The 22,522-nt window shown below is 52.3% G+C and overlaps 12 protein-coding genes across 12 annotated transcripts; 10 read left to right on the forward strand and 2 right to left on the reverse strand.

Moving 5' to 3' along the window:
• The first annotated feature begins 155 nt into the window (after positions 1-155).
• PV05_10736 (uncharacterized protein) lies at positions 156-1,565 on the forward strand. The gene is made up of 2 exons (XM_013454150.1): positions 156-1,136; positions 1,247-1,565. Exons 1-2 carry the CDS (start codon positions 327-329, stop codon positions 1,487-1,489), a joined length of 1,053 nt encoding a protein of 350 aa, XP_013309604.1. The 5' UTR covers positions 156-326; the 3' UTR covers positions 1,490-1,565.
• Positions 1,558-4,544, reverse strand: PV05_10737 (uncharacterized protein). Its single transcript, XM_013454151.1, has 2 exons — positions 4,110-4,544; positions 1,558-4,035 (listed from the first exon to the last, which is right to left on the reverse strand). Exon 2 carries the CDS (start codon positions 3,761-3,763, stop codon positions 1,856-1,858), a length of 1,908 nt encoding a protein of 635 aa, XP_013309605.1. The 5' UTR covers positions 3,764-4,035; positions 4,110-4,544; the 3' UTR covers positions 1,558-1,855.
• Positions 4,545-5,690: 1,146 nt separating this feature from the next.
• PV05_10738 (uncharacterized protein) lies at positions 5,691-6,098 on the forward strand (the record flags this gene model as incomplete). The annotated part of the gene is made up of 2 exons (XM_013454152.1): positions 5,691-5,781; positions 5,833-6,098. 2 exons carry the CDS (start codon positions 5,691-5,693, stop codon positions 6,096-6,098), a joined length of 357 nt encoding a protein of 118 aa, XP_013309606.1.
• Positions 6,099-6,595: 497 nt separating this feature from the next.
• PV05_10739 (uncharacterized protein) lies at positions 6,596-8,212 on the forward strand (the record flags this gene model as incomplete). The annotated part of the gene is made up of 1 exon (XM_013454153.1): positions 6,596-8,212. One exon carries the CDS (start codon positions 6,596-6,598, stop codon positions 8,210-8,212), a length of 1,617 nt encoding a protein of 538 aa, XP_013309607.1.
• A 912-nt stretch (positions 8,213-9,124) lies between these two features.
• PV05_10740 (uncharacterized protein) lies at positions 9,125-11,167 on the forward strand (the record flags this gene model as incomplete). The annotated part of the gene is made up of 1 exon (XM_013454154.1): positions 9,125-11,167. The coding sequence occupies one exon, from the start codon at positions 9,125-9,127 to the stop codon at positions 11,165-11,167; it is 2,043 nt and encodes a 680-aa protein (XP_013309608.1).
• A 20-nt stretch (positions 11,168-11,187) lies between these two features.
• Positions 11,188-12,706, forward strand: PV05_10741 (uncharacterized protein). The gene has a single exon (XM_013454155.1). The coding sequence runs from the start codon at positions 11,426-11,428 to the stop codon at positions 12,545-12,547; it is 1,122 nt and encodes a 373-aa protein (XP_013309609.1). The 5' UTR covers positions 11,188-11,425; the 3' UTR covers positions 12,548-12,706.
• Positions 12,707-13,703: 997 nt separating this feature from the next.
• PV05_10742 (uncharacterized protein) lies at positions 13,704-14,198 on the forward strand (the record flags this gene model as incomplete). Its single annotated transcript, XM_013454156.1, has 1 exon — positions 13,704-14,198. Exon 1 carries the CDS (start codon positions 13,782-13,784, stop codon positions 14,196-14,198), a length of 417 nt encoding a protein of 138 aa, XP_013309610.1. The 5' UTR covers positions 13,704-13,781.
• A 394-nt stretch (positions 14,199-14,592) lies between these two features.
• Positions 14,593-14,817, forward strand: PV05_10743 (uncharacterized protein; the record flags this gene model as incomplete). Its single annotated transcript, XM_013454157.1, has 1 exon — positions 14,593-14,817. One exon carries the CDS (start codon positions 14,593-14,595, stop codon positions 14,815-14,817), a length of 225 nt encoding a protein of 74 aa, XP_013309611.1.
• Positions 14,818-15,039: 222 nt separating this feature from the next.
• On the reverse strand, positions 15,040-16,901 carry PV05_10744 (uncharacterized protein; the record flags this gene model as incomplete). Its single annotated transcript, XM_013454158.1, has 3 exons — positions 15,040-16,228; positions 16,285-16,586; positions 16,635-16,901. 3 exons carry the CDS (start codon positions 16,899-16,901, stop codon positions 15,040-15,042), a joined length of 1,758 nt encoding a protein of 585 aa, XP_013309612.1.
• Positions 16,902-17,432: 531 nt separating this feature from the next.
• PV05_10745 (uncharacterized protein) lies at positions 17,433-19,510 on the forward strand. The gene is made up of 2 exons (XM_013454159.1): positions 17,433-17,476; positions 17,530-19,510. The coding sequence occupies exon 2, from the start codon at positions 17,912-17,914 to the stop codon at positions 18,866-18,868; it is 957 nt and encodes a 318-aa protein (XP_013309613.1). The 5' UTR covers positions 17,433-17,476; positions 17,530-17,911; the 3' UTR covers positions 18,869-19,510.
• Positions 19,511-19,771: 261 nt separating this feature from the next.
• On the forward strand, positions 19,772-21,053 carry PV05_10746 (uncharacterized protein). The gene has a single exon (XM_013454160.1). It carries the CDS (start codon positions 19,940-19,942, stop codon positions 20,360-20,362), a length of 423 nt encoding a protein of 140 aa, XP_013309614.1. The 5' UTR covers positions 19,772-19,939; the 3' UTR covers positions 20,363-21,053.
• Positions 21,054-21,325: 272 nt separating this feature from the next.
• PV05_10747 (uncharacterized protein) lies at positions 21,326-22,260 on the forward strand (the record flags this gene model as incomplete). Its single annotated transcript, XM_013454161.1, has 2 exons — positions 21,326-21,832; positions 21,937-22,260. The coding sequence occupies 2 exons, from the start codon at positions 21,326-21,328 to the stop codon at positions 22,258-22,260; spliced, it is 831 nt and encodes a 276-aa protein (XP_013309615.1).
• Positions 22,261-22,522: the final 262 nt, after the last annotated feature.

Raw genomic sequence — 22,522 nt, forward strand, 5'->3', positions numbered from 1 at the left:
TCATTTACTCGGACGACTTTCCGTCATCGTGAATTGCGCTCGGCCAATCTGAGAAGCCATCCTTGCACGTGACGAGCTTTCCTACCACTAGCTCCATATTCCAGCAACACCAGCGTTGTTCCTACATCCCGATCTCTCCAAGCGAGAGATCCCATGCGACAATAAGACGATGCAGTACGTCTAGCGTAGAATAAGCACCACTCTGCAGAGCTACTTAAACTGTTCCGAAGTCCTGGAACCAAAGAAAAACTATAACGTAGGTCTGCTCGATCATCCCTGCTTACTACCCTCCCCCATCAGACACACACAACATCACCAGATTCAAGATGAGGTTCCCAACTCGAGCCAGCTTGGCTGCTCTGTCAGCAAGCTCTCTCTTGACATCCGCCCTTGCCGCGAACATCACCATCTACCAGCCCAATGTCGCCTTCGTGCCCACACCACTCCCGGCCCCCGGCCCAGCCAGCAACTTCGAGGCCATCCTTGAACAGTTCAACCTATTGGGCCGCACGACCGTCTGGAATCTGGTCAAGAAGATCAAATTCGAAGGCGACACCGGCGAACCCGAGGGCATGGTCAACATCGCTGAGGAGCGCTACATCCTCGGTGGTGGCCAATGGACCAACAAGACCGTCTCGTACGGCAAGAACGTCATCATCAACGGGACCGACCGCACGCCAGGGGCTGGCTACGCGCATCTCACCGTGTACGACGGCCAGGGAATGCGCATCGCGGACGCCACACTGACCGAACCGGGTGCCATTGAGTACCATATCGGCGGAATCGAATACGACGGAGACAAAATCTGGGCGACCATCGCGCAATACCGGCCCAATACCACGGCGACCATCGTCTCGGTAGACCCGACCACCTTGGAAGACACGAATCTCATCCACTATGCCGACCATCTCGGCGGGATCGTGCATGACACGCGGAAGCAGGAGCTCAGCACCTTGAATTGGGGAGCTCGTAATGCTTCGGTCTGGGATCTGAAGGCCAAGACAACATTCCAGTATCCTCAATTCACCCAACCGAAGCAAGTAGCACGCAACCCGTTCTTTTCATACGATTACCAGGATTGTAAGTACCTAGGACATTCAAAGATATACTTCAACCACGGCGTCATGATGTGCAGTGTAAGTCTTCCCTCCTGACCTCGGACCGTATCCTTCCCTTCCCTTCCCTTCCTTCCTTTCTGTCCCATCCTCGCCATCTGTCTCCCACACTGTTCTCTGACAATTCGCAGGGCGTGGCCACATACTCGAACAACGTGACCGTCGGAGGCCTTGCGGTCGTCGATATCGAAACCATGGTGCCGTACTCGGAAGTGCCCTTGACCATGGTCAGTGATCTGGGAACTCCAATCACACAGAACCCGTTCGATGTGGCGTTGGTCGATGGCAAGATGCGGTTGTACTTCTTGCCTGATCAGCGCAACTCGACGCTGTACGTGTACGAGGCTGAGCAGAACAGTCCATACCAGTATTAGGGATGGTAAGAATCAAGGAGAGATGAGATCAGTCGGTCAGTCAGCCAGGAAGGGATAGGACGAAATGATTGCACATATCACTCAGCCATGCTGAGGTATATATTGAAAAGTTTTTCACTTCTCCTGTTAATGTTGCACGATGTTTCAGCTACATTTAAACAAGTAAATTGACGGTCCTCTTTACGAGGTAAATGACGGGTATCATATCAAACGGCCAGATCCAAATAGTAGACCTTGTCAAGACTCAAAACAAATCACCTGGTGAGGGAACTCATGCCAAAGTCGAAGCAGATTATCGCCGAACGCCTCGCTTGAGACCAAAGTGGAACCATATGACAAAAGAAGTCTGCCACAGGGGCCCTTCTTTCACATGTTCTCGATGAACCTTGCTCCACTTCGCCCACTGCTTCTGCTCACGCGACTCCCATCTTGACTAGCCAAACTTCGGCCAACTCCATCCCGTTGATTCTGTCCAGGGACTAAAAGTCCAGTCGGCAAAGGAGGCGCGTCATCATCCATGGTTGGTGGTGGTTGGATAGGCAACCTGATCGAGCTCGCAGCAGGGCTGAGTGTGACAGGGGTTCGCGCTGGACTGGGCCGCATCACCGCATACCCTTCAGGCCGGCTTGGTGTGTTCAAGGACACCTGACTGCCGTTGCGCGCTGTGTCGGCGAAATCCCTAGCACTTGAGCCTGGACCACTGGGCGAGGATGAAAAGTCTCCAGCTCTCCCGCCCACTGCGGCAGTTGTTGGTGAGGGAGGGAAGGTTGGTGACTGATTACCTTTGCCACCGTAAAAGCCTTCGCTGTCCCGATAGAATGAAGCCCCCGAAAGACCTCGACCCTGGTTGCTTAGAGGGTCGGACGGACCAGCCATAGTGTCTTTCTCGAAAGCGCCATAATTCCCACCATATGGGTCACCACCACTGCCTAGGACAGGCGCAATTTTTCGTCCGGCAATTCGTTGAAAGCCACGCTCGGAATCTTTGACACTTGGATCTGTCGCGCCAGTGGCTGTCGTAGCGGTTGTCTGGGTGCTGTGTGGCCGGAGCTTCTTCAGGTTGTAGGCTACGGCAGCGGCAAAGGGCACACTGGAAGAGCGTTGAGACATGGGATAAGGATGGCCTGAATCACCACCAAGTTGTCTTGCCGCAATTTGTTCGGGGAGTTGGCCACGTGCTTTGAGCCGACCACGGTACCATCGCAGGAAAACAAGTAAAATGAGCAGGACGACTGCAACACCGGCAACGCCTCCAACCACCCCTCCGACAACTTGTTGCTGTGATGGGGTCAACCCCGGACCGTCTCCGCCTCCAGACCCCGAGTCGGAGGAACTGGAACTGGCTGCGGATGCAGAGGAATCTGTGGGTGATCCAGTCTGGGCAACACCTCCTGGATAGTAGCCAGTAGATGCTGCAGCAGACTCGGAGGCACTAGAGCCATCGGTGGGAGATGGCGTGCTGGTGAGGTCGCCAAAAGTGAAAGTGGCAGATGTGCTAACAGAATTGCCGGCGGTAATGGTGTTGGTGGTGCCAAACTCCGTGGCCAACCCCGAACCCGTCCCTGTGATGAAGACGGTCGCTTCTGGGGTTATGTAGGTGCCATTGATGAAGGATATTTCGTAAGTGGACGTGGCTGTGACAGTCACAGTGCGCTCGGCGGTAATGGTCGAGCCTGGCAGGATAGTGGTGCCATTGGTGGGGCCTTCAGAGAGGAGTGAGCCAGTTGTGCTCGCCTCTGAGGTGGTTGTGGTTGACCCATCGGTGGCAGTGGTAGAAGAAGATGAGATTCGAGAAGTAGTGCTCGTAATGTGGGTAGAAGAATCAGTCACAGCGCCGCTGGTTGAATCACTCGCTCCTGTAAGCCCCGGTACAGTAACAGAAACAGTGGCTGAGCCGGCGTTCGATATCGACACGACTGTCCCAGAAGGAGCCGCTGTTACCTCTGTGACCTTGGAGACTGAAGTGCCATCGTTCACATTGATCTCGACCACGCTGGCGGTGACAGTGGCATCTGGGGCTCTTGGACGAAGATATATGCCCTGATTGCCTCGTGGTAGAACTTGTCGTGGCACGCGTTGGTATTCCCCGTATATGTTTCGTCTTTGGAAATCGGACAAGCTGATGGTTCTGGTAGGACGGATGGCGCTCTCTGGATCATCGCCTTGAATGCCGAGTTCAGAGGTGAATAGTCCTTCTGTCATTCTGGAACCCGTATCGCGGGGATTTCGTATTTCTGGATTAGATATTCTCATTCGTTTTGCTGGTCTCTCCATTGTGCCGAATGATCAGGTATATGCATGTATATGTTGGTATTAGATGAGACTCTGAATGGTCTGCGGGTATCGTTTCAAATAATGGTCTGTATAGCGGTACGGATGATTTTCTTGTGTCTCGGCAGGCCCGGGATATGCAGTTCTTTCGATTGAGGGGTAGCTGACTGATGATTGATATACACTGGGACGTGGAAGTCTGTAAAGGAGCGACTGGTCGAAACGAACGGCTGCTGGCGCGAAGCTCAGCGGGACAGACAGGAGGGAGGAAAGGCCTGCGACAGAATAAATGCGGTATTAGCGGAGTTTCGAGACATTTCATCGGATGCCCTGTGGTTTTAGAACGCACCCCGAAGGAAGTTACTGTCGCATGCCGTAAATGTATATCGAATGTACAATGTTTAGATCATGCCGTAACAGCCCAGAGGGAGTCGCCTTGTCACGCGAAAAAAGGACCTTTCGTTCTCGGTTGGCGTAGGGATACTCCGTACGATGCTGGTGTTTCTTGAGTTGAAGCTCTCTTCCTTCCCAGCCTCACACAAACAATAGAAGAGGTACAGGATGCTTTCGCTTCGAACGGGGTCGGGGGATAGGCCGGCAAAGACTCGATAGGGTGGTTACTGAGAAGGGCGGGTGTAACGATGAACACGCGACATAATTGTAAAGGCGACGAGGACAACAAAGGTCAAACAGGAAGTAGCTGCCGTGTCAATGGACCAGGACAAGGGGGAAAAGGCTGAAGCAACGAGAGAACTGGACGACAGTGGACAGTGGAGGGCGCAGCTTCACAGACTGCGACAGACACAACGAGACAGGCAAGGCGGACCGGACATGGAAAGACTGAACAGTGCTAAGTACGGCCCCAGTCCAGCACTAGTTCCAGGGGGAACCACGTCTAATTGGCTGCTGGCTCCTGTTATAAGCTTGGGAGTCGTTAGTGGTCCGTAGCTTGTGCTTAGCCTGCTTAGCCTCCGTCTAAAGTTGCGGTTCCTGCATGGACGTCCCAGAGTCGGAAATGAAGCGACCGACGTCTTAATCTTTTTCCCAGCCATCATCAGCCTTTCGTGCCTTTCCACACCAGAAATTTGGCCGTCAAACATCTCCATCACTCCCCATCAAATTTCCCAATCTCGCCAGTCCTGCTGCTCCCCACAAGAGGCCAGAGACTCGAGAGAGGACGACCCTGTTTCGTCTTTCCCTGCTGCTTCACGAAAAGCTGCTCGGAAAAGACACCTGAATCCAATCAGCTACGCGTCTGCCCTTTTGCTGATTCAAACGTTTCCGTTTCCACTTTCACGGCCAAGGTTTCCGTGGCTATTTTCTATCTTTAAGTCCTTGTACTCTGTGTTTCTCCACATCGTTGTCGTCGAAGCCTCGTCTTGCTCCGGTGCGAGGTTTTGATTGGTTGGCAGGTCAAGTGCTGGGATTGTTCTGTCTCTGCTGCCGACTGGTCGAGAATGGAAGCAAACAGCATCCAAGACCGCGGAACTTCTCGTTGTACCGCCGTCTTGTATCTGCTCAGCCTGTCACGCCATGGACTGCAATAGCAACAGATACCGCTGTAACTGCGAATGGGCCAATCCACGAAAGCTTTCCGACACAAGCCATGCGGTCGTATCAATTCGCTGATGCACGCTGCTCCTTGCCGCCCATAGACGAGCGGAACAGGATCCATCTGATCGAATGATCTTGAATTGCGCGCCAATTGAACATCTGCTGTCTTCAGCTACTTGCAAAAATTGTCATCTTACCTAAGTACGCGCTCGACATTCACTGGGTCTGGCTTTCTCATCTTGCATTGATGGACGAAGTATAGGTTCTCTACCTTCTCCCTGTGTACTGGGGAAGTGAATTGTACTTGACCAGGAGCAACCCGTTGTCTCTGGATGTGCTCGAGGGGATGATCACGTTCGGCGACCTTGACGCAGCCATGCTTACGCCGGCCACCTGCGCGCAGTTGGCCAAGTCGGAAAGAGCTCTGAGGCTGGTTGGAAGGCTGAAATATGTGGCTTATGCAGGTGGTGAGTTTTTCTTCATTTTTTTGCGAGCGCGTCTGAAACATGGCGCTTCAGGGCCACTTCCAGACGACGTCGGAAATACCCTAACAAGACACACCCGACTCGTTGCCCGCTATGGTCACACGGAGATTATGTCGCCGTTGGCATATGCGACAGAATGGGAAGACTGGCAATATTACCACTTCAGCTCTGAGTATGCGAACTTTCGATGGGACGACATGGGCGACGGTAAATATGAGGCCGTCATGCTCCGCAATGCGAAGCTTCTGTCGAGATATTATCAACCGGTCTTCTGGATCTTTCCTGGCTTAGAGGGATGAAAGACTGGCGACTTGTTCTCGCAGCATCCATACAAGGGCAAGAAGTATCATTGGAAGTATGGAGGGCGAGCTGATGATATGCTCATTTTGGACTCGGGCCATAACTCACATCCCGCCAGATACGAGCAGCACCTTATGGGAAATCCGGCAATAAAGGAAGCAGTGATTGTGAGCCGAGGGAGAGCGAACTCGGCTGTCATTATTGAGCTGGCTGAGGGTGCTGTGAAGAAAAAGAATGACGAGGCGATCTGACGGACAGTAGCAACATACGGCAGATCTGGCGTAGCATGGAAGCGTGCAACTCCCTGTCGACGACGAAGGCTTCGATGCCCAAAAGACATGTTGTTTTTGTGAAGGAAGGGAAGCCATTGCCAGGAACGATGAAGGGGACGATCAAGAGAAGTGCCGCTGAGGATCTGTATGTGGAGGAGATCAGGGCTGTCTATGAAGAGTAAGACAGATGATCTGCGCCACAGAGAAGCGGTCTTTGACTTGTGATGAATAGATCTATAGGCATTCCGTACGGGCAACAGCATACCGCCATCATCCACCGTGATGGGAAGCCTCAACGACATCCGAGGCAGTACTCTGGAAGAGCAGCGGGGTCATCACCACCCCCAACTCCAACCTCCGCAGATCGAGCACTCCGTAGCCGACACAGTCCAAGGGGTGAGGACCGCTCTTCAAGAATTGAATCCATTCCACCTCTTACCAAAGGAAGCGTTTCTTCAACATACCTGTACGTGAAAATGGAGGGCGGAACGGACGTATTTTCCGTGGAGAAAGCGCGGCTCACTGTTTTTGAGGCTGCCATCAATGAAGACCATGAGTACAAAGCATCCTCAGCTGGCGTCGTATGCTGCTTTGCTGTGAGATGTGCTGACACTGAAGACGGCCTTGTCATAACCGTCGATCATGATAACAAGAAACCAGAGCATGCTTACACGAGAGTAGAGTCAACGCAGCAGAGCCGGTCGTCGTCGTCGTCATCAGAGTCCGAATTCATACTCTATGCACAAGCCGACCATTGGAGGCAGTTCTTTTCGGCGATCCCCAAGCGTCCCTTCCAGTCATACTGGGGAATGCTTCGGCTTCTAGGCACAGAGGCCAACGTCAAGGTTGATGGTGACTTGACCGCCTTCACAACGCACGCCCACTTATGGCGGCTCATATTGGACAAAATCCGCTACGGAATGCACCCTCCTCGGAAGGAGGGAATTGCTTTGACAGATTACGCCCCCGACGACGAACGCGACGACGATTCCATCCGCGGACATTATACTTGGCTAGGCCTTTCTTCTTCCATGCCTATAGGGAAGTGTAAGATCTTCTACGAAGTGTCGGGCCGAGGTGAACAGCAAGTGCTTTTCCTCCACACTGCCGGCGCAGATTCGAGACAATTTCATTCAATGATGATGAGCAAAGACTTACAGCAATCATGCACGATGTACGCCTTTGACCTGCCCGGCCACGGACGCTCATTCCCTGGAACAGAGCAGTACCCACTATCCTACGCGAATTCCGAGGACTTCTACATTGCCGTCATAGGACAATTCATCGCCAAACTCGATTTGAAGAATGTCATCGTCTCCGGAGCCAGCATGGGCGGACAAGTATGCCTTGCTGTCGCCCTTCGCGCCAAGGAGTTGTATGTTGGCGGCGTCATCCCCTGCGAGGCGTGCGACTACCTGCCCAAACAACAAGCTCAATCAATATACGGCCTCGCGGGCGACGAGTCGGTGCTTAACCCGGAGCGTGTGTGCGGAATGATCTCGCCGACCTCTCCGGAGGTATATAAACGCTTGAACTGGTGGATTTACTCGTCTCAAGCAGCGAGGATCTTTCCCGGTGACCTGAAGTTCTATTTCGAAGGCTGGGACGGCCGGGATCGAATGAAGAAGATCGATACGCAGGTATGTCCGGTGTACATGCTCACTGGCGAGTACGACTATAGTTGTAGTGTGGACGCAAGTCGAGCGACAGCCGCAAAAATTAAGGGTGCAGTGTTTGAAGAGATGAATGGTCTAGGACATTTTCCGTTCAGCGAGGATCCGGAAATGTTCTTGCCGTACTTCAAGAGAGCGCTGGAACACATTTGGCAGGCAAGAAGATAACAGGATGGACATTGGACATGTATGAGGAAGAGTCTTCGCAGAGGCAACGGATCTGAAGAAGGGCATGAGGTATGCGTTTATTTGTGGAAATTTATTGAAAGTGACCTCGGCCACCAAGTCCTTTTCGAAGTGAGGCACTGGGCCCCTGTAAATAGAAGGCCATCAGCGGCATAGGCTCATCATGGCCAGCCGGATGAGCCTGACTTAGGCTTGGGATGCCTATCCATCAACCAATCCAAGCCTATAGAACAAGCCTAGTGAGCCTGAGACAACTCTTGCCGATGCTTAGAGGTGGCACGCATCGCTACTTCCGTCACTACTGCCACCATGACTTTTGAATCCATCATATTTCTGAAGAAATTGACTCTTTGAACTCGGCCCTTCTTATCGCGCAGCATCAAGCAGAGCCACAGGTTCTATGAACTCACACGACGATAAGCCACAGGAAAGATTACCTATCCGCAAAAGTGTCTTGCAGAGCTAGCAAAGAGCTGCGTGCAACAGAAGAAATGGCGAAATCAGCAACACGAATCAGCGAAAGGTCTCTTAACCTTCCGACCATCAATTTAGGGCCCAGGCTGTACAGCTCTGGAAGTCTGCACAATGAGGAACTATGAACCCGGCTTGACATCTGTGGCATGCGCACATGCGACGCCTAAACCCTGGCGCAGCACCAAAAAATGTCCGCCTTGCGTTGAGTTACTGCATTGAGAACATTCCAGACAGTCTCAACAAAGGCAAACATGTAAACACAAAACCCAGTACCTGCGGATTGGGTGTTGGCCGGCGCGCGCAACTACGCATCGTTCCTCCCTTGATGTCTCAAGCTGCCAGACATTCACTTCGTGTGCCTGCAACTTGACACGCTGGGATATCGTCGACAGCAGCATTGGTTAACGCCACTTTCTGGACATGGTCACGGTGATGCAAAATTCGTCCGAGGACGAAATCTTACCCTCGACGAGCCAGTTCGCTCAGCCCCCAACTGGCCATGACGCGATTCGCAATCATGTAAGAACACCTGAGCTCGCCGAGCATGATGCCCGCAGGCTACCGTCGATTGCATTGCCGCACGCCGAAATCCTTCCTCAGACCCGTCAACATGACTACCCAGATACAGCTTCGAGGGCCAGGGCCTGGCATGGGCTTCCGCAACCCATTCAGTCATCTCGGCGCAAAGGCAACGACGAGCCATCATACGAGAAATCCTTCTCACCACCCGATCCTGATAGAGACGTTTCCAAGCAAGCACGTCCTGGGTTCCGCAAACTGTTGACAGACTACTGGAGCGATCTAAAGGGTGACTACGGTGCATCTGAAAGAAATCTGGCACGCACCAATTCTATTGGTGACACTGGAATCGACATCCGGGCGCTCAGGAGACTTCAGAGGCGTGCAAGGATTTCCAACCTCGTCGGTTCTTCTCTGTCGCTTTCAAGTCCCGCTTTGGGCCAAGGAGTCCCGACTGCTCATTCCCGGTCCGGCTCAGAAAGTGGTTCCGAAACGTCAAACACACCGTGGAAACGCCAGGAACTCGGATTCCATTCAGGAGACGTGTCGCGAGCCTTGCACACGTTGAAGGACCAGATAGGCCATTCGAAGGAAACGAAAGAAGCTAAATATGTGCAAATCAAGGGTGAAGTGGCCGTTCGGCGCTCTGTTGTGCTACGGTTGACATACTGCTTCATGCTTTACGGCGCCCCTTCGCATCGCATCGAGGACTATGTGATCAATCTGTTCGAAGCTCTTGACCTCGACGGGCGTGTCAATTATATTGTTGGCTGCACCGAAATATGCTTCATCAATGCTCTTCACCCCTCCGATCCCACGACTCGGTATTCGTATACCACCCTTGTCAAAGCTCAAGGCCTGGACGTCGGCCGCCTGGGGCTCTCTTTCCGACTTTATAAGGACCTTATTCACGGCGAGATTTCCCTGGAGGAAGCCGAGACGAAGCTGGTCGACCTGATAGACTCACCACCTTTTTACAAACCGTGGTTCCTGGTCCCGCTGTACGGTGTTGCGAGCGCACTACTCAGCGTCTGGGCTTTCAAGGGGTACTGGACCGACATGTCAGCGGCATTTGCCCTAGGAAGCCTTGTTGGAGTTCTGCAGATTGTCGTCACAAGTCGAAACCCCTTGTACACGAATGTCCTTGAGGTCACAGCCGCAGTCATCACATCCTTCGGTGCTCGAGCTTTTGCCTCGATTGGCGGTTCGGATCAGAGATACTTTTGCTTCGCAGCAATTGCAGAGAGTTCAATCGCCACCTTATTGCCAGGATATATTGTCTTATGTGGTGCATTGGAGTTGCAGTCAAAGTCAGTCACAGCCGGGTCAACGAGGCTGTTCTATGCCGTCATTTACTCCCTGTTCCTAGGCTATGGCATCAACGTCGGCTCGCAACTGTGGGCTGTTATATACCCAAATGCTCCTACGTCAGCCATCTGTCCACGCGGGGTTGACCCGCGCTGGAAAATTGTGCTTGTTCCTACCTACCTTGTGGTTCAAGCCATGTTGATTCGAAGCAGACCAATTCAGATCCCTCTTCAGGTCTTGTTCGGCTCCGCTGCTTATACGGTAGACTATTTTGTCAGCCAACGTGCAACCGCACAAATCGCAGACACTGCGTCTGCGTTCACCCTAGGGGTCTTGGGACATTTGTATTCTCGTTCCCGGCACGGATTCGCGTTCGCATCCATCATCGCTGGTATCATGGTTCTTGTGCCTGGTGGAATCGCGGCGCAAGGCGGCCTCATCTCTGGAATTACGGTCCCACTGTTCAGCAACGAAACAGTCAACGCACAGCAAATTTATGCGGACAATCAATATCAGTCATTCAGTGTTGGCGCCCAAATGATCCAAGTCGCCGTTGGGCTTTCAGTGGGCCTCTTGATCAGCGCTCTCGCAATTTATCCTCTAGGTCGAAAGAACAACGCCTTATTTTCATTCTAAGAGAGATCCACTCGAGCCTCGGCCCGAAATCCCGTGGTAGTGAAGCCTTGTCGTAGCCCTGCTGGCAATAACGACCGCGGGCGAGGCACCTAACAGACTTCTCGGCTTACTGCGGTCTACAGTGGCCCAACTCTCGTCCACGGCATAGTTGGCCAAACATATTCGCGCTTCACTACCGACAATCCGACTCAGACGCTCTTCACTTTCTTCGGACTACAAGTGACTCAGTAATGAGTCACTTACAAGTGAAGTATCGAAATGATGACTAACATCCCTCCGTTTGTCGAGTATATACATGCACAAACTCGCCGTCGCTACGTCCCTATCCCAGCAGCTGTTCCAGGGTCAAGGATACCCCGGAGTCGACAGACCGTCTCTGAGCTCAAAGTGGTATACCCATTTCAGTTGCGAACGATATCTGAACATTTAACCCCAAAAATCGGCCGCTGTGACAAGAAAACTTCACATCTCTGGCTTACCCGGCGTCGACGCCCTGCTCACCGTCTTCCAGCAGAGCCTATACCTCCGCCAGAGTTTCGTCTCCTCGATCTTCCAAGCACGGCTACCACATTGATCTGTCGTTTTCTGCTAACTGCGCCGTGGCAAGTGAGAGTCTACTGCCCCCCTTTCCCGCCAAACGTGATCTTCAACAATTGCAATTTTACCGCCGATGCGCATATTCGCCTCTTGAAGGATGTTCTGGATATCGAGCCACAGTTGCTGTACGTCTGTCGGAGAGCATACGAAGAAGGAGTGAGCAGTCTTTATGCGGCGAACACCTTTGAGTACGGCAACCTGGAATCTGATAATGAGGACCTGAACGAGGAAATGCAGGAAATCGAACAGTTCGATCGAGAGCATTCGCGCTTGTTGTCCGACGAAGAATCCTCTTATCCCACGCCTGAACCAGCAAACTATTTTTCTGTAATGTTCCCGGAGGATCCCCCCAGACGTCGGTACAGAAGGCAGCATTATTTTTCGGTCCTTCCTCTCCGCAGCCGCGACATGATTCAATTGATCAGCATCGCTTCATCAAGCTTCTGTTTCAATCAATTTCACATGTTCCGGAGTCTCAGAAGAGTGATCTTCACACACCCTCGTTACATATATTGGGAGCGGAACCTCAGCACGGAGAGAAGTGATAGTTCGAGCAAGTGGTCTTTCTTCCAAGATATCTTCGACGATAAGAAAGCAGAAGAAGGCTTTTTATGGAACTGGGAAGACGTCACGACCGACAACGTACAGCAGTTATGGGTCGAGCGCCGCAACCAATTGGAGCAAGATCGTGAGATTCACGCTCCTCGTCAGACTAGCGGAGGATGTCCCAGAGAGATTGGAACTGGTTGTGTCCTTCGTGGTGGAAAACAGCATACTGCGTGAGGATGATAAAGAATTTCGGGTCCAGGTGCGGAATATCATCGAGATTTCGAGGTATCACACCACTGAATGGCGATCTGAAATCACGCCCGATATTTCTTGGTCTGCACCCGCTGGAAGATGGTAGGGGGGACGCATAGCGTGGTGGGACATCGAGTCTAGATTTACTTTTTCTTCTCGAGGTGTTTGTCGCTTTCAATTGACGGGGTCGCTCCGGAATCGTCTCCATAAACCATCTTGATCGCTTGCTGCTATGTTCGAGCATGTCCAGGTCGACATCTACAATGACCGCAATAGCCAGAAGGATCGTCCTAGAGGAAAAACGTAAGGAGATTGACTTGCTGCTAACGTCGTACTGCTCGGTCTGGCAACCCCTGCACGGCAGTACATACAAGTTAGTGTTGTGTTTGAGCCAACGATTCAGGCGCCCTATGGATTCGGCTCGACACGGGGTATTTGAAATCCCATATCTGATGTATTCCTCAAAAGGAGAGCCGTACGATAGCGACGGCGAAGAGTACCGAGTACTCAACCCAATGCTGGTCGATGACCCCTTACTGACCTGAATGTCCGACGAATATCTCACGAATACGAGTATCTCTTCGTAACCACGCCAAATCGAGGCTTATTGCCTGCATCGGGATTCCAAGCGGTCACAAGCCTCGTCGCCTTGGCTACAGGAAGTCAAAGACGGGCTGCGACGCTTGTCGTACTCGACGAGTCAAAGTGAGTTCCCTGTAGAGCATCCTGGCTTCCAAGCAATCCGGTTGCCATCATCGGCAGCTCATATGTCTCATGGCCATCATAAGATGGAGAGGCGAAAGATAGCCCACTAGCCCGTGAAGGGTGCTCCTCCCAACAGCCGGACAAGAGATAGATTCCACCTGCCCCCGTGAGGTGGCAGTGCCGGTACCGGGACAGATGCTGACGATGCCTTTGTAAGCAGTGCGACGAGCAGCGCCCGAAGTGTTCTGCATGTCGGCGGTTCGACGTTGAGTGCGACTACACGAGAGAATTCCGGCACTTCGCCACGTCGCAAGCGTTTACCACGTCTACCACCTCATCTTCCCGCTCGCAAAAAGCCCCTGCGGCCGTGACTATCACTACTACTACTGGTACTGATATCCCACGGGCCTTGAGCATTCTTCCCGCCAACGTAGGACTACTCCGAGTCCCCAGTTCCCACCGCGACGATGGCCATGGCCCTGGCAAGTTCTTGTTTTCCAAGCACTTCGAAATGCGTTTACTACACCACTTCACTTCGCACACTTGCAAGACGATGCCCGGTCAGACTAGCGAGGGATGGGCGGTGCATGCTCCAGTCATAGCCTTCGAACACGACACCCTTTTGTATGCGATCCTGGCAGTCTCATCGGCACACTTGAGCACTCTCAGTCCGCACACCACTCAGTACCACATCGCCGCGAAATACTACTTTGGCATTGTCCTGCACCAACTAAACCAGGGTGGCGGCACTGGCACAGGCATGGACCGACTCAAGCTGAATGTGGACAACGTTGTCGCTCTGTGCCTGACTTGCATGATCATCCCGATCCTCGCAAACCACTTTCAGGATATAAGCGACAGACCTACTAGTACTACTACCACTAGTAGTCATGGCGGCGAGCCAGCTGGGCTTCCAATCCCTATCTAGGGCATGTGCATCAGCCACCGTAGCGGAGAGGTCATCATGGTTGCGTGGCATTGGATCCGGCAGAGTCCATCTTCCGAAGCAGCAAAGACCCTGAAGAAGACGCCCGTATACCAAGAAGTAGTGAATCACCGCACGGCGGAATGGCACACCAGCAGCCATGGACAGGCCGTGCAAGCAACGGGACAGTCTATCCCATCGACCACTCCACGGCAATGCAGGAGCTACAAAACATCAACGAAGAGCATAACGAGGACAACAGCAGACGAAGTCGATCCGTGCTGCTATCGGCTATATCGGAAAACTAAGCAGGGCCGTTGAAGCAGGAGAATCCGATTCCAAACTCTGCGTACGAGTCATCGGCTTCACGGGAACCGTGCCTAAATCCTTTCTGCAGATGGCCCTGGCAAACAACCCCCGGGCACTCCTAGTCCTGGCTTATTTCTTCGCGCTTGCAAGCCGACTCAAGAGTGTCTGGTGGCTAGGTGACGTGCCCGAACGTGGCCTCAGGAAGACTTTTACAGCTCTGCCGAAGGAATGGAAGACGTTGATGTGTAAGCCATTCGATATTGCTGGTATGCCGTTGGACGAGCCGGCTAATGTGGCGTCGCCCATGGCCTGAGCCAACCACGTCGACTATATCTGTTACATGCACGCACAGTATATGCCCTAACCACGAAATGCCAAGTCACACGCTTTCCCTATCGTTTCGCCAGGAATTTTCCGACCGTGAGTGCGGACCTCGACGCCTCTGGGAACTGCGCACAATGTCTCCCAGCACACTTCTTCATCTCCGCCTCTTCGCTAGGACTCCAGTGGCATGCAAGGCCTCTTCGGTGCCTCACTACGATATACAAACAATGATTGTAGCCGCAAACATGCAAAGACACCACCAAAAGCCAGATCCGCGGACCTTGACAGCAGCGCTGGTACTCGTGTTGGAAGTGCTTCCGGTTCCGCTTGCAGAGGCCGCGGTGGTGCTTCCCTCGTCGTCAGTGCCGTCGGCCCCATCAGCACTACCCGTAACAAGGAATTGGTCTCCGCACGGAGCATCATATACTTGTGCAGCTGAGATATGAGGCCCAACGTCATTATCCCAACCTAATCTTAAAAGTGTGTCTTCCGTTGGATCGAAGCGAGGAAGACCAAGCCTCGTCAGTCCATTTACTGGGTCCTTCGCGAAAGCTGCCCATATTCCCTGCATGTATGCAATGAGTGCTTCTTCTCGCTTGGTATTTGCACTGGTGTTCTGCGAGGGTCCAGGAGTAGTGTTGAAGATAATGGGTATTTCGCTGCCATGATAGGCGCCTGAGTCCGGATATGCGGTGAGATTCGTGTTGGGAAAGAGCCCAAACCACCGGTATCGCCACGTTGGGACTTTGTGATAGACCGAAGCATTAGCGCGAACTGCGGCAGGACAGGCAAAGCGCCGGTCGGTGTAGGACGGCTCAGGAGAAAGGGAGTCCAGCTCTTGACTGCCAGCTTCAACGAATTCGACCCGGAAGATAGCTGCTTCGTTGTCGTTGTTACCAATGAGAAGCGGAACTTGAATGTACTTTCCTGCGCGGCTGAGGGAGGTGTAGGCGGAGGAATTGAATACCAGTCGGCCGTCAATGGTAGGATAGAAATTTTGACCATCGAGGGCGTTCAGGATGTTGGTGTAATTCACGTTGCGCATGCAGGAGAGTACAGCAGAGGGATCGGATGAGGCATTTCCGCAACCGACATGGGTCGTCACATTGTACCAGATGGTGGCGCTGCCGGAAGCGTTGAGTACCGGAATCGCGGAGGTAGTCCCTGACTCTTGTATGAAGCCGGCAACGATGGGATCGGAGGTGTAACTGTATGCATAGTAGCCAATAGACATGGCATCAGCGGACTGCCCCCACAGGATTATGCGTTTTGGATCTCCGCCAAATCTTGCGATGTTGTCGCGCACCCATTCGACAGCCATGCGTTGGTCCTGAAGGCCGACATTCTGACACTGAGAGCCTGCGGGTGTCCCGGGAAAGCCAAAAATATTGACACGGTAACTACAGATGTGCTGTCAGGTCTTTCCAAGCGAGGGACAGGGCATCGCTAGACGAACTTGAAGCTGACGACGACTACATCCTCTCGATTGGCCAGAAACTGGCCGTTGTAGAGCGGTTTGTTCGAATTACCCGACGTGAAACCACCGCCGTATACCCAAAGCATCACAGCTTTGGGAGACGATCCGGCCTGGGGCTTTGTCCAGATATTGAGTGATAGGCAGTCTTCACTGGTCTTCACCCCAATTTCTCCGTTGACCTCTGATGTATACAGACCGGCTGCGGTCAGGTTGACACTAGTCGACTTGCTGCTACTTCCCGAGGAGCCTGGTGTACGTTGGAAGACAGGACATGCATGACCCTGCAATCTTGAGCGTTAGAAACACCCCTTACATATAATGTGCCGTACAAAACTGGTAGCATTGAAGGCATCACTGCTCGAGTAGGCCACTGGCGGAGCAAATCGAAGGTTGCCGGTAGCTGCGTGGGCATAAAGAATTCCAAGGTATTCGGAGACTTCTGTGGCATTTGGCGCAGCATGACCGACAAAAATGCTGCTGGATGTGTTGACGGATTGTCCGATTGTCCACGGAGTTCGCTCAGTTGCAAGATTTGTGTGAGCAGCCTGAGCGGCATGAAGGACGAAGATCAGGGAAACGAGGGAGATCCGTAGCATATTGACGGGTTTTCATCAGCCAAAGAACGAGGGCAACTGCTGAAGGTGGGTGATTTTCTCTGGGGAGAGTTCAACCCTTGCACTTATATAGCCTTCACTACAAGGTCAGCATCAACGCTCGTTTTGGATGAAACTCCTCCATCTGGACCTTTCATGGCCCTAAAGTCTAGGCTGTCGAACGGTTCGTAGAGAACGAAAGCCCTACATGACATCTGAAATTGCAGGAGACAATCCAACCGCGACAAGGTAGGTGGCCAGCCGGGACGAACATATCCTGGACTGTCATCAACATCCAGGAGCGTCGTGCAAGACCTTTGGCCACAGGCGTAAATATATTTGTGGATATGGGATGCCTGAAAGTGTGCTTTCCTCAGAACGGTAACAATGGCGACGGCGATGGTGGACGAGGACGTAGACTCCGGCGAAGCAGGACTCTTGCGCTTTGCTAAAATTGCACTTCACCGTAGAGTCTGGATAAGGCATCGGTATCTTTGACTGCGGATCTGGCTTCTGCATCATGTCTTGCCAGATATCTACGCCCACAAGTCTGCGAACTCTGCTGCCAATGGAGAAGAGTAGTGGTCAAGACGTAACCCTGTTTATCGGAGTCATGTTGACAAAATATCAGGATTTCAGCTCAACAATGACTGACTCGGTTGGACTATCTCCCTCACCTCGCTCTACCTAACCTCCTGCCTATATTGGACGTAGTGCAATCTCACCTGCCCGATTCACGTTACGTTCGTCAAACTCAAGAGAAAGACGGAGTCATTGGATGACAGTGGCTGTAGACACCCCATGACACACCTTCTTACTGCTCCATGAGATTGAAGATGACAGGAAGCATTTCATTTCCCTCCTCTACTTGGAGGTCTAGTCTTTTCGACACGATTTTCACCGACGCAGGGCATTGTATTGGAAGGAGGAGACGCTAATGACAGCTCAAGTACAGTGATCGCCCAAAACTTCACAATTCACAAGAAAAAGAACCACTTGGCCAAGTTTGGAGGATGGCTGCCACTTCATTCCATATCAATCGGCGGCAAAATCACCTCAAATGGTCCAAAGCAGTTCCTCCTGCCTTGACGGTGGACTCGGGGGCTATTGTGACCTTCGACACCATCGACGGAAGCGGCGGCCAGATCACGCAAAATTCTACAGCTGATGATATAGCAAAATTCAGAGTAGATCTCGCGGACCCAGTGTTTGGGCCGATCTTCATCAACGGAGCTGAGCCTGGCGATGCCTTGGAGATTGAAGTCCTAGACCTGGAAACCGCAGACTGGGGTTGGACGGCGATTGTCCCCAGATTTGGCCTACTCGCCGACGAATTTCCAGACCCACGCCTCAAGATCTGGGCACTATCGAAATTCGAGGACAAGCCATATGCTTTGTTTAGGGAAGGGATCCGAATTCCTACTCGACCGTTTCTGGGCGAAATGGGTGTTGCTCCGGGTGCCGACGGCGAATTTTCTACCATACCACCCCTTGAGACCGGCGGCAACATTGACTGCCGTCACCTTACGGTCGGTTCGAAGCTATATCTGCCTGTTCAGACGCATGGTGCACTATTCAGTTGCGGAGACGGTCACGCCGCCCAGGGAGACGGTGAAGTGTGTGGCTCTGCTATCGAAACCCCAATGCGCGCAACTCTTCGCTTTACAGTACGGAAGAACCACAACTGGGTGGCATCCCCTCACTATTTCTCTCCACCATTGGTTTCCATACCTGGTTTCGAGGATTGTGGGTGCTATGCAGCCCTGGGAATCGATTCAGACTTGCCTGAGGCTACGCGCAAAGCGGTTCGTGGCATCATCAATTATCTGACAGGAACCAAAAGTCTGACTCGCGTTGAAGCCTATATGCTTGCAAGTGTGGCGGTTGACTTGAAGCTGGCTGAGGTGGTGGACATGCCCAACTTTGCCGTGTCAGCGAGTCTTCCGTTGAACATCTTTCAGACCTCATGAAAGATGCTCACGGCGGATCTAAGGACAAAGTGTACCCATACCATCCGAATAAGGCTCTGGCTAGCACCATTCCCAGAGTTCGCTTCTCACATACGCGCTGAATGCAAGAGAGGGCAAGTACTACGATTGCACAGACCCACGGAAGATCGAGTTGAGAGTTTCATGCTTCTGCCTAAGTCATGACACTTCCATTTTCTCGACGTCGATGACGACTATGATAAAGACCGTTGGGCTCGGTCCACACAGGCGCCGTGGTCGGGGCCAGCCCTCCGGCTGGTGGCCGAACAATAGGGCATGATGGGGCTCTGATAGGCACGCTAGGCCCATAGTGGTTCCTATCAGCCGCAGGCATCCGGCCCCAAAGCTTGTCTATTCTTAAGTCCGGGGGATGAACGCCTGTTATTCCCAGGCACAGCCAGAGCCTCCGAAGGCATCTAATCGCATTCTGTACGAGCTCGGGCCTTCTCAAACAATTCGTCAACCAAAGAAGTGAAGGAATTACGCACGCAGATCGGACAATTGGGATACTAAACACCGAGTACGGAGGCGTGCACCAAATGTAGTTGCCGCGCTAAGATCGAATGACGAAGGATCACAACCTGACATGAGATTTTCTTTTGCTCTAGGCAGCCTTAACTAAAGTCTTAACTGAAGGTAATCCACTTAGGTGCCTTAATGGTAAAGGATAGGCGAGAGTTAGGGGCCGAGAATCGAGGTCCGATATCTCCGGGGACAGTTGTCCGGAGCAACGGAAAAGAAAATAAATGGTCTTTTGACGTCCTCGTCATTCAACTTTAGCGCGGCAACTACATTTGGTGCACGCCTCCGTAAACATCTCTCAAATCGCACGCTGGAATCATCAAGAAGAGATATCTATCCGGGCATATCCGTCTCCTGATTATCAAATGATCCCGCATCTCAACAGTTTCTCAGTGCAAAGTTGAGGACGACCACAAATTACTCATCGTTCATCACAGATCAGCAACACGTCAAAGCATCCATCAAAACTACTACAAACGTTTCACAATCGGCAAAGATACTACCAGATACTATTTGTTCTGCCCAACGAAGATGTCCTCGCCCAGCTCCCTATCCGACACTTACGTTGACCTGTCAGGAACTGCCCGCACGATCCTCACCACCTTATGTAATTCTCGCGACTTCTCACAACTGAACCGCTACATCTCTGCGGATGTGATGTCACAACACGAAGACGAGCCTCCAAGTTTTTCAAGGGACGCATTTACGCAAGACTGGGCTGCTGCGTTGCACCGCATGCCTGGGGTTCAACTGAATATCAAAGAGGCCTGTGTGGATGAACTGCAGCACAAAGTGTGGGTGCGTAGCGAGATTAGCGGCCTGCCGGGTGGTATGAGGAAGGAGTCGATTGATATGATGACTTTCAATGAGGAAGGGCTTTTGGTGAAAAGTGTCGATTGCCAGAGAGTGCTGAGCAGAAGGGCAGGTGAAGACTGTGCGTTGATTCGGCCTTGATGTTAGAGAACATCGATTTAGGAAAGAAGGGAAATACGGAAATCACAGAATGTGCCTACAGTCAGCAATGACGGTGCCTAAAGCGACATGAGACGACTTGCGACCGCAGCGAATTTCTGCCCCAGGATGGGAGCACGGATCTACCTGCCACTATGTTCGGTCAAGGTTTTCACCACGCATCTAGCTAGTCGATGCAGCATTCGGACGACTTTCCAACAACTATATTGATTTTGGGATGCTTTTGGATTCATATCCTGTTCAGGCCTGATTGTCGAAGGCTAAAAGAGACCCTGAAGCCCGAAACTGGAGCTTCAGGCGACGCATCCATATCAGAAGCAACAAGTACGCCATCAGAGGTCCGCCCAACAATGCTCATACAATTCAGTATGCTGAGGGGATTGGTCAGAACGGCAGGCGTCAAACTAACTCAACATGAATGTGGTCGGAGTATGGCTAAGCTCGTGGGACTACAACATTTCTATCCTTGAGCCAGGCTTCGTTGTCGTCAATGATTGGGAGAAATGGGCTCTTGGAAAGAATGCATGTTGTTCAAGTTTCGGTGGCCTGGTGTCACCTCTTAATATACTTGCCTTAGTTGGAACAGCAGGACCTTCTGTCGTCTTTCCTGCCTTGCCTTTTTTTTGCGTGCAATCATCGTGTCGCACTCACCAGGTCAAATACTGCAATGTCCGTTCCAAATAATGCGAACTGTCAAGCAACTTGCAGCCGAGTTGCTTTTCGACAGCTGCATATATGGATTACATCCGAGTCTTCCTAATCGTGACGACATATTGACCGCTGCAAGTACCACGCAACACAATCGCACACCGGTTGATATGATTCCCCTACTGTGGTTCACTGATGTTTACTGACTCGCCAATCTCGAGCACTTTGTCATCGCTCTCCTACTCACGCTGATCTCTCCATTACTACGGAGTACTGGCGGCGAGCTCATGCGAAGAGATGGCCACCACGTCCACTGTGATCAGGGACGTTTCGCCTACAATCACCACTTTCACCACACCATTCAACCGCTTCGCGCCCTTGGGCTTCCGGAAATTCGTCGCCGTTGGCCTCCGTGCCACCGCGATAGTCCTACACGATAGTCGCATCCTTCTCCTCAACCCAATCCAACTGGAAGATTCGGTCAGAGACAAACTGACGGACCTTGGCGGCGTCCATTTCATCGCCGCCGACCTGGGCCATCATCTCTACGTCAAGGATTATCTGTCTGTCTGGCCATCCGCCAAAACAATCGGCGTGCCTGGTCTGGAGCGGAAACGGAAGGATATCAGATGGGACTTCATCTACTCTAATCGCCGGCACCCTCCAGAGGATGTGTTCGATTTTGCGGAGGACGTCGAGACTGTCTTGTTTGAAGGATTCATCACGTTCTGCGTCGCTTGGTATCACAAGCCCAGCAAGACTCTCCTCCAATCCGATCTGATGATGAACTTGGCTTGTACCGAAGTACGTTCTTTAATTTCCCACCACCACCCGTCATCATTCTTCGTTCTTGATAATTCTTTCATGATGAAGTCTAGCCTGACTGTTTCATGTTTCTCTTCCACCAGCAATATGATCCATCGTCATCAGATGCCGGCATCTTGTCACGAGAATTCGCCAAACGTGCACATTCATCGTCGATATGGTCCAGGCGCCTGGTCTATTACGTCGCAACAACGGATTACTCTCTGATGCGCCGAGACGCGAAGCGCGTCGCTGAATGGGATATTCAGCGTATTATTCCGTGCCATGGAGATACCCTCGAAGATGGGGGGAACGAGGCATGGGCGTCGGTGTACGAGTGGTTTCTGAAAGGCAGACCAAAACCCAGCTTCTTCAGACGCGTCGCTGACTCCATCTTGAAGGTGGCGAGGAGGGTCTTTTTGATGTGAGATGGATGGGATGTCGCCCTGCAGTTGAGGTGGGCATCTTTCGCTTTCTTGTGTGTCCTGTTCTCCCGAGCGCTGAAGCAATGGGATACGAATGTCGCATGGCTGTTTCCACAACTGCAGGGGCCGACTCGTCGTGCCTGCCGGGATAATTGGAAGTTACGTGTACCCGAACCTGATCAGACTAGGTCTTCGGCAAGGCTGAGGAGGTCCTCGGAACAGAGAGGCCGTGGGCGAGTCAAACAATCAGGGAGACCGTCATCGC

The sequence above is a fragment of the Exophiala xenobiotica genome (assembly GCF_000835505.1).
Source record: "Exophiala xenobiotica strain CBS 118157 unplaced genomic scaffold supercont1.7, whole genome shotgun sequence".
NCBI lineage: Eukaryota > Fungi > Ascomycota > Eurotiomycetes > Chaetothyriales > Herpotrichiellaceae > Exophiala > Exophiala xenobiotica.

Coding starts and splice junctions, on each gene's coding strand:
- PV05_10736 (XM_013454150.1), top strand. CDS start 327: ATGAGGTTCCCAACTCGAGCCAGCTTGGCTGCTCTGTCAGCAAGCTCT. Junction 1,137..1,246: donor ACGGCGTCATGATGTGCAGT/GTAAGTCTTCCC, acceptor GACAATTCGCAG/GGCGTGGCCACATACTCGAA.
- PV05_10741 (XM_013454155.1), top strand. CDS start 11,426: ATGATGACTAACATCCCTCCGTTTGTCGAGTATATACATGCACAAACT.
- PV05_10746 (XM_013454160.1), top strand. CDS start 19,940: ATGTCCTCGCCCAGCTCCCTATCCGACACTTACGTTGACCTGTCAGGA.
- PV05_10745 (XM_013454159.1), top strand. CDS start 17,912: ATGGCTGCCACTTCATTCCATATCAATCGGCGGCAAAATCACCTCAAA.
- PV05_10737 (XM_013454151.1), bottom strand. CDS start 3,763: ATGGAGAGACCAGCAAAACGAATGAGAATATCTAATCCAGAAATACGA.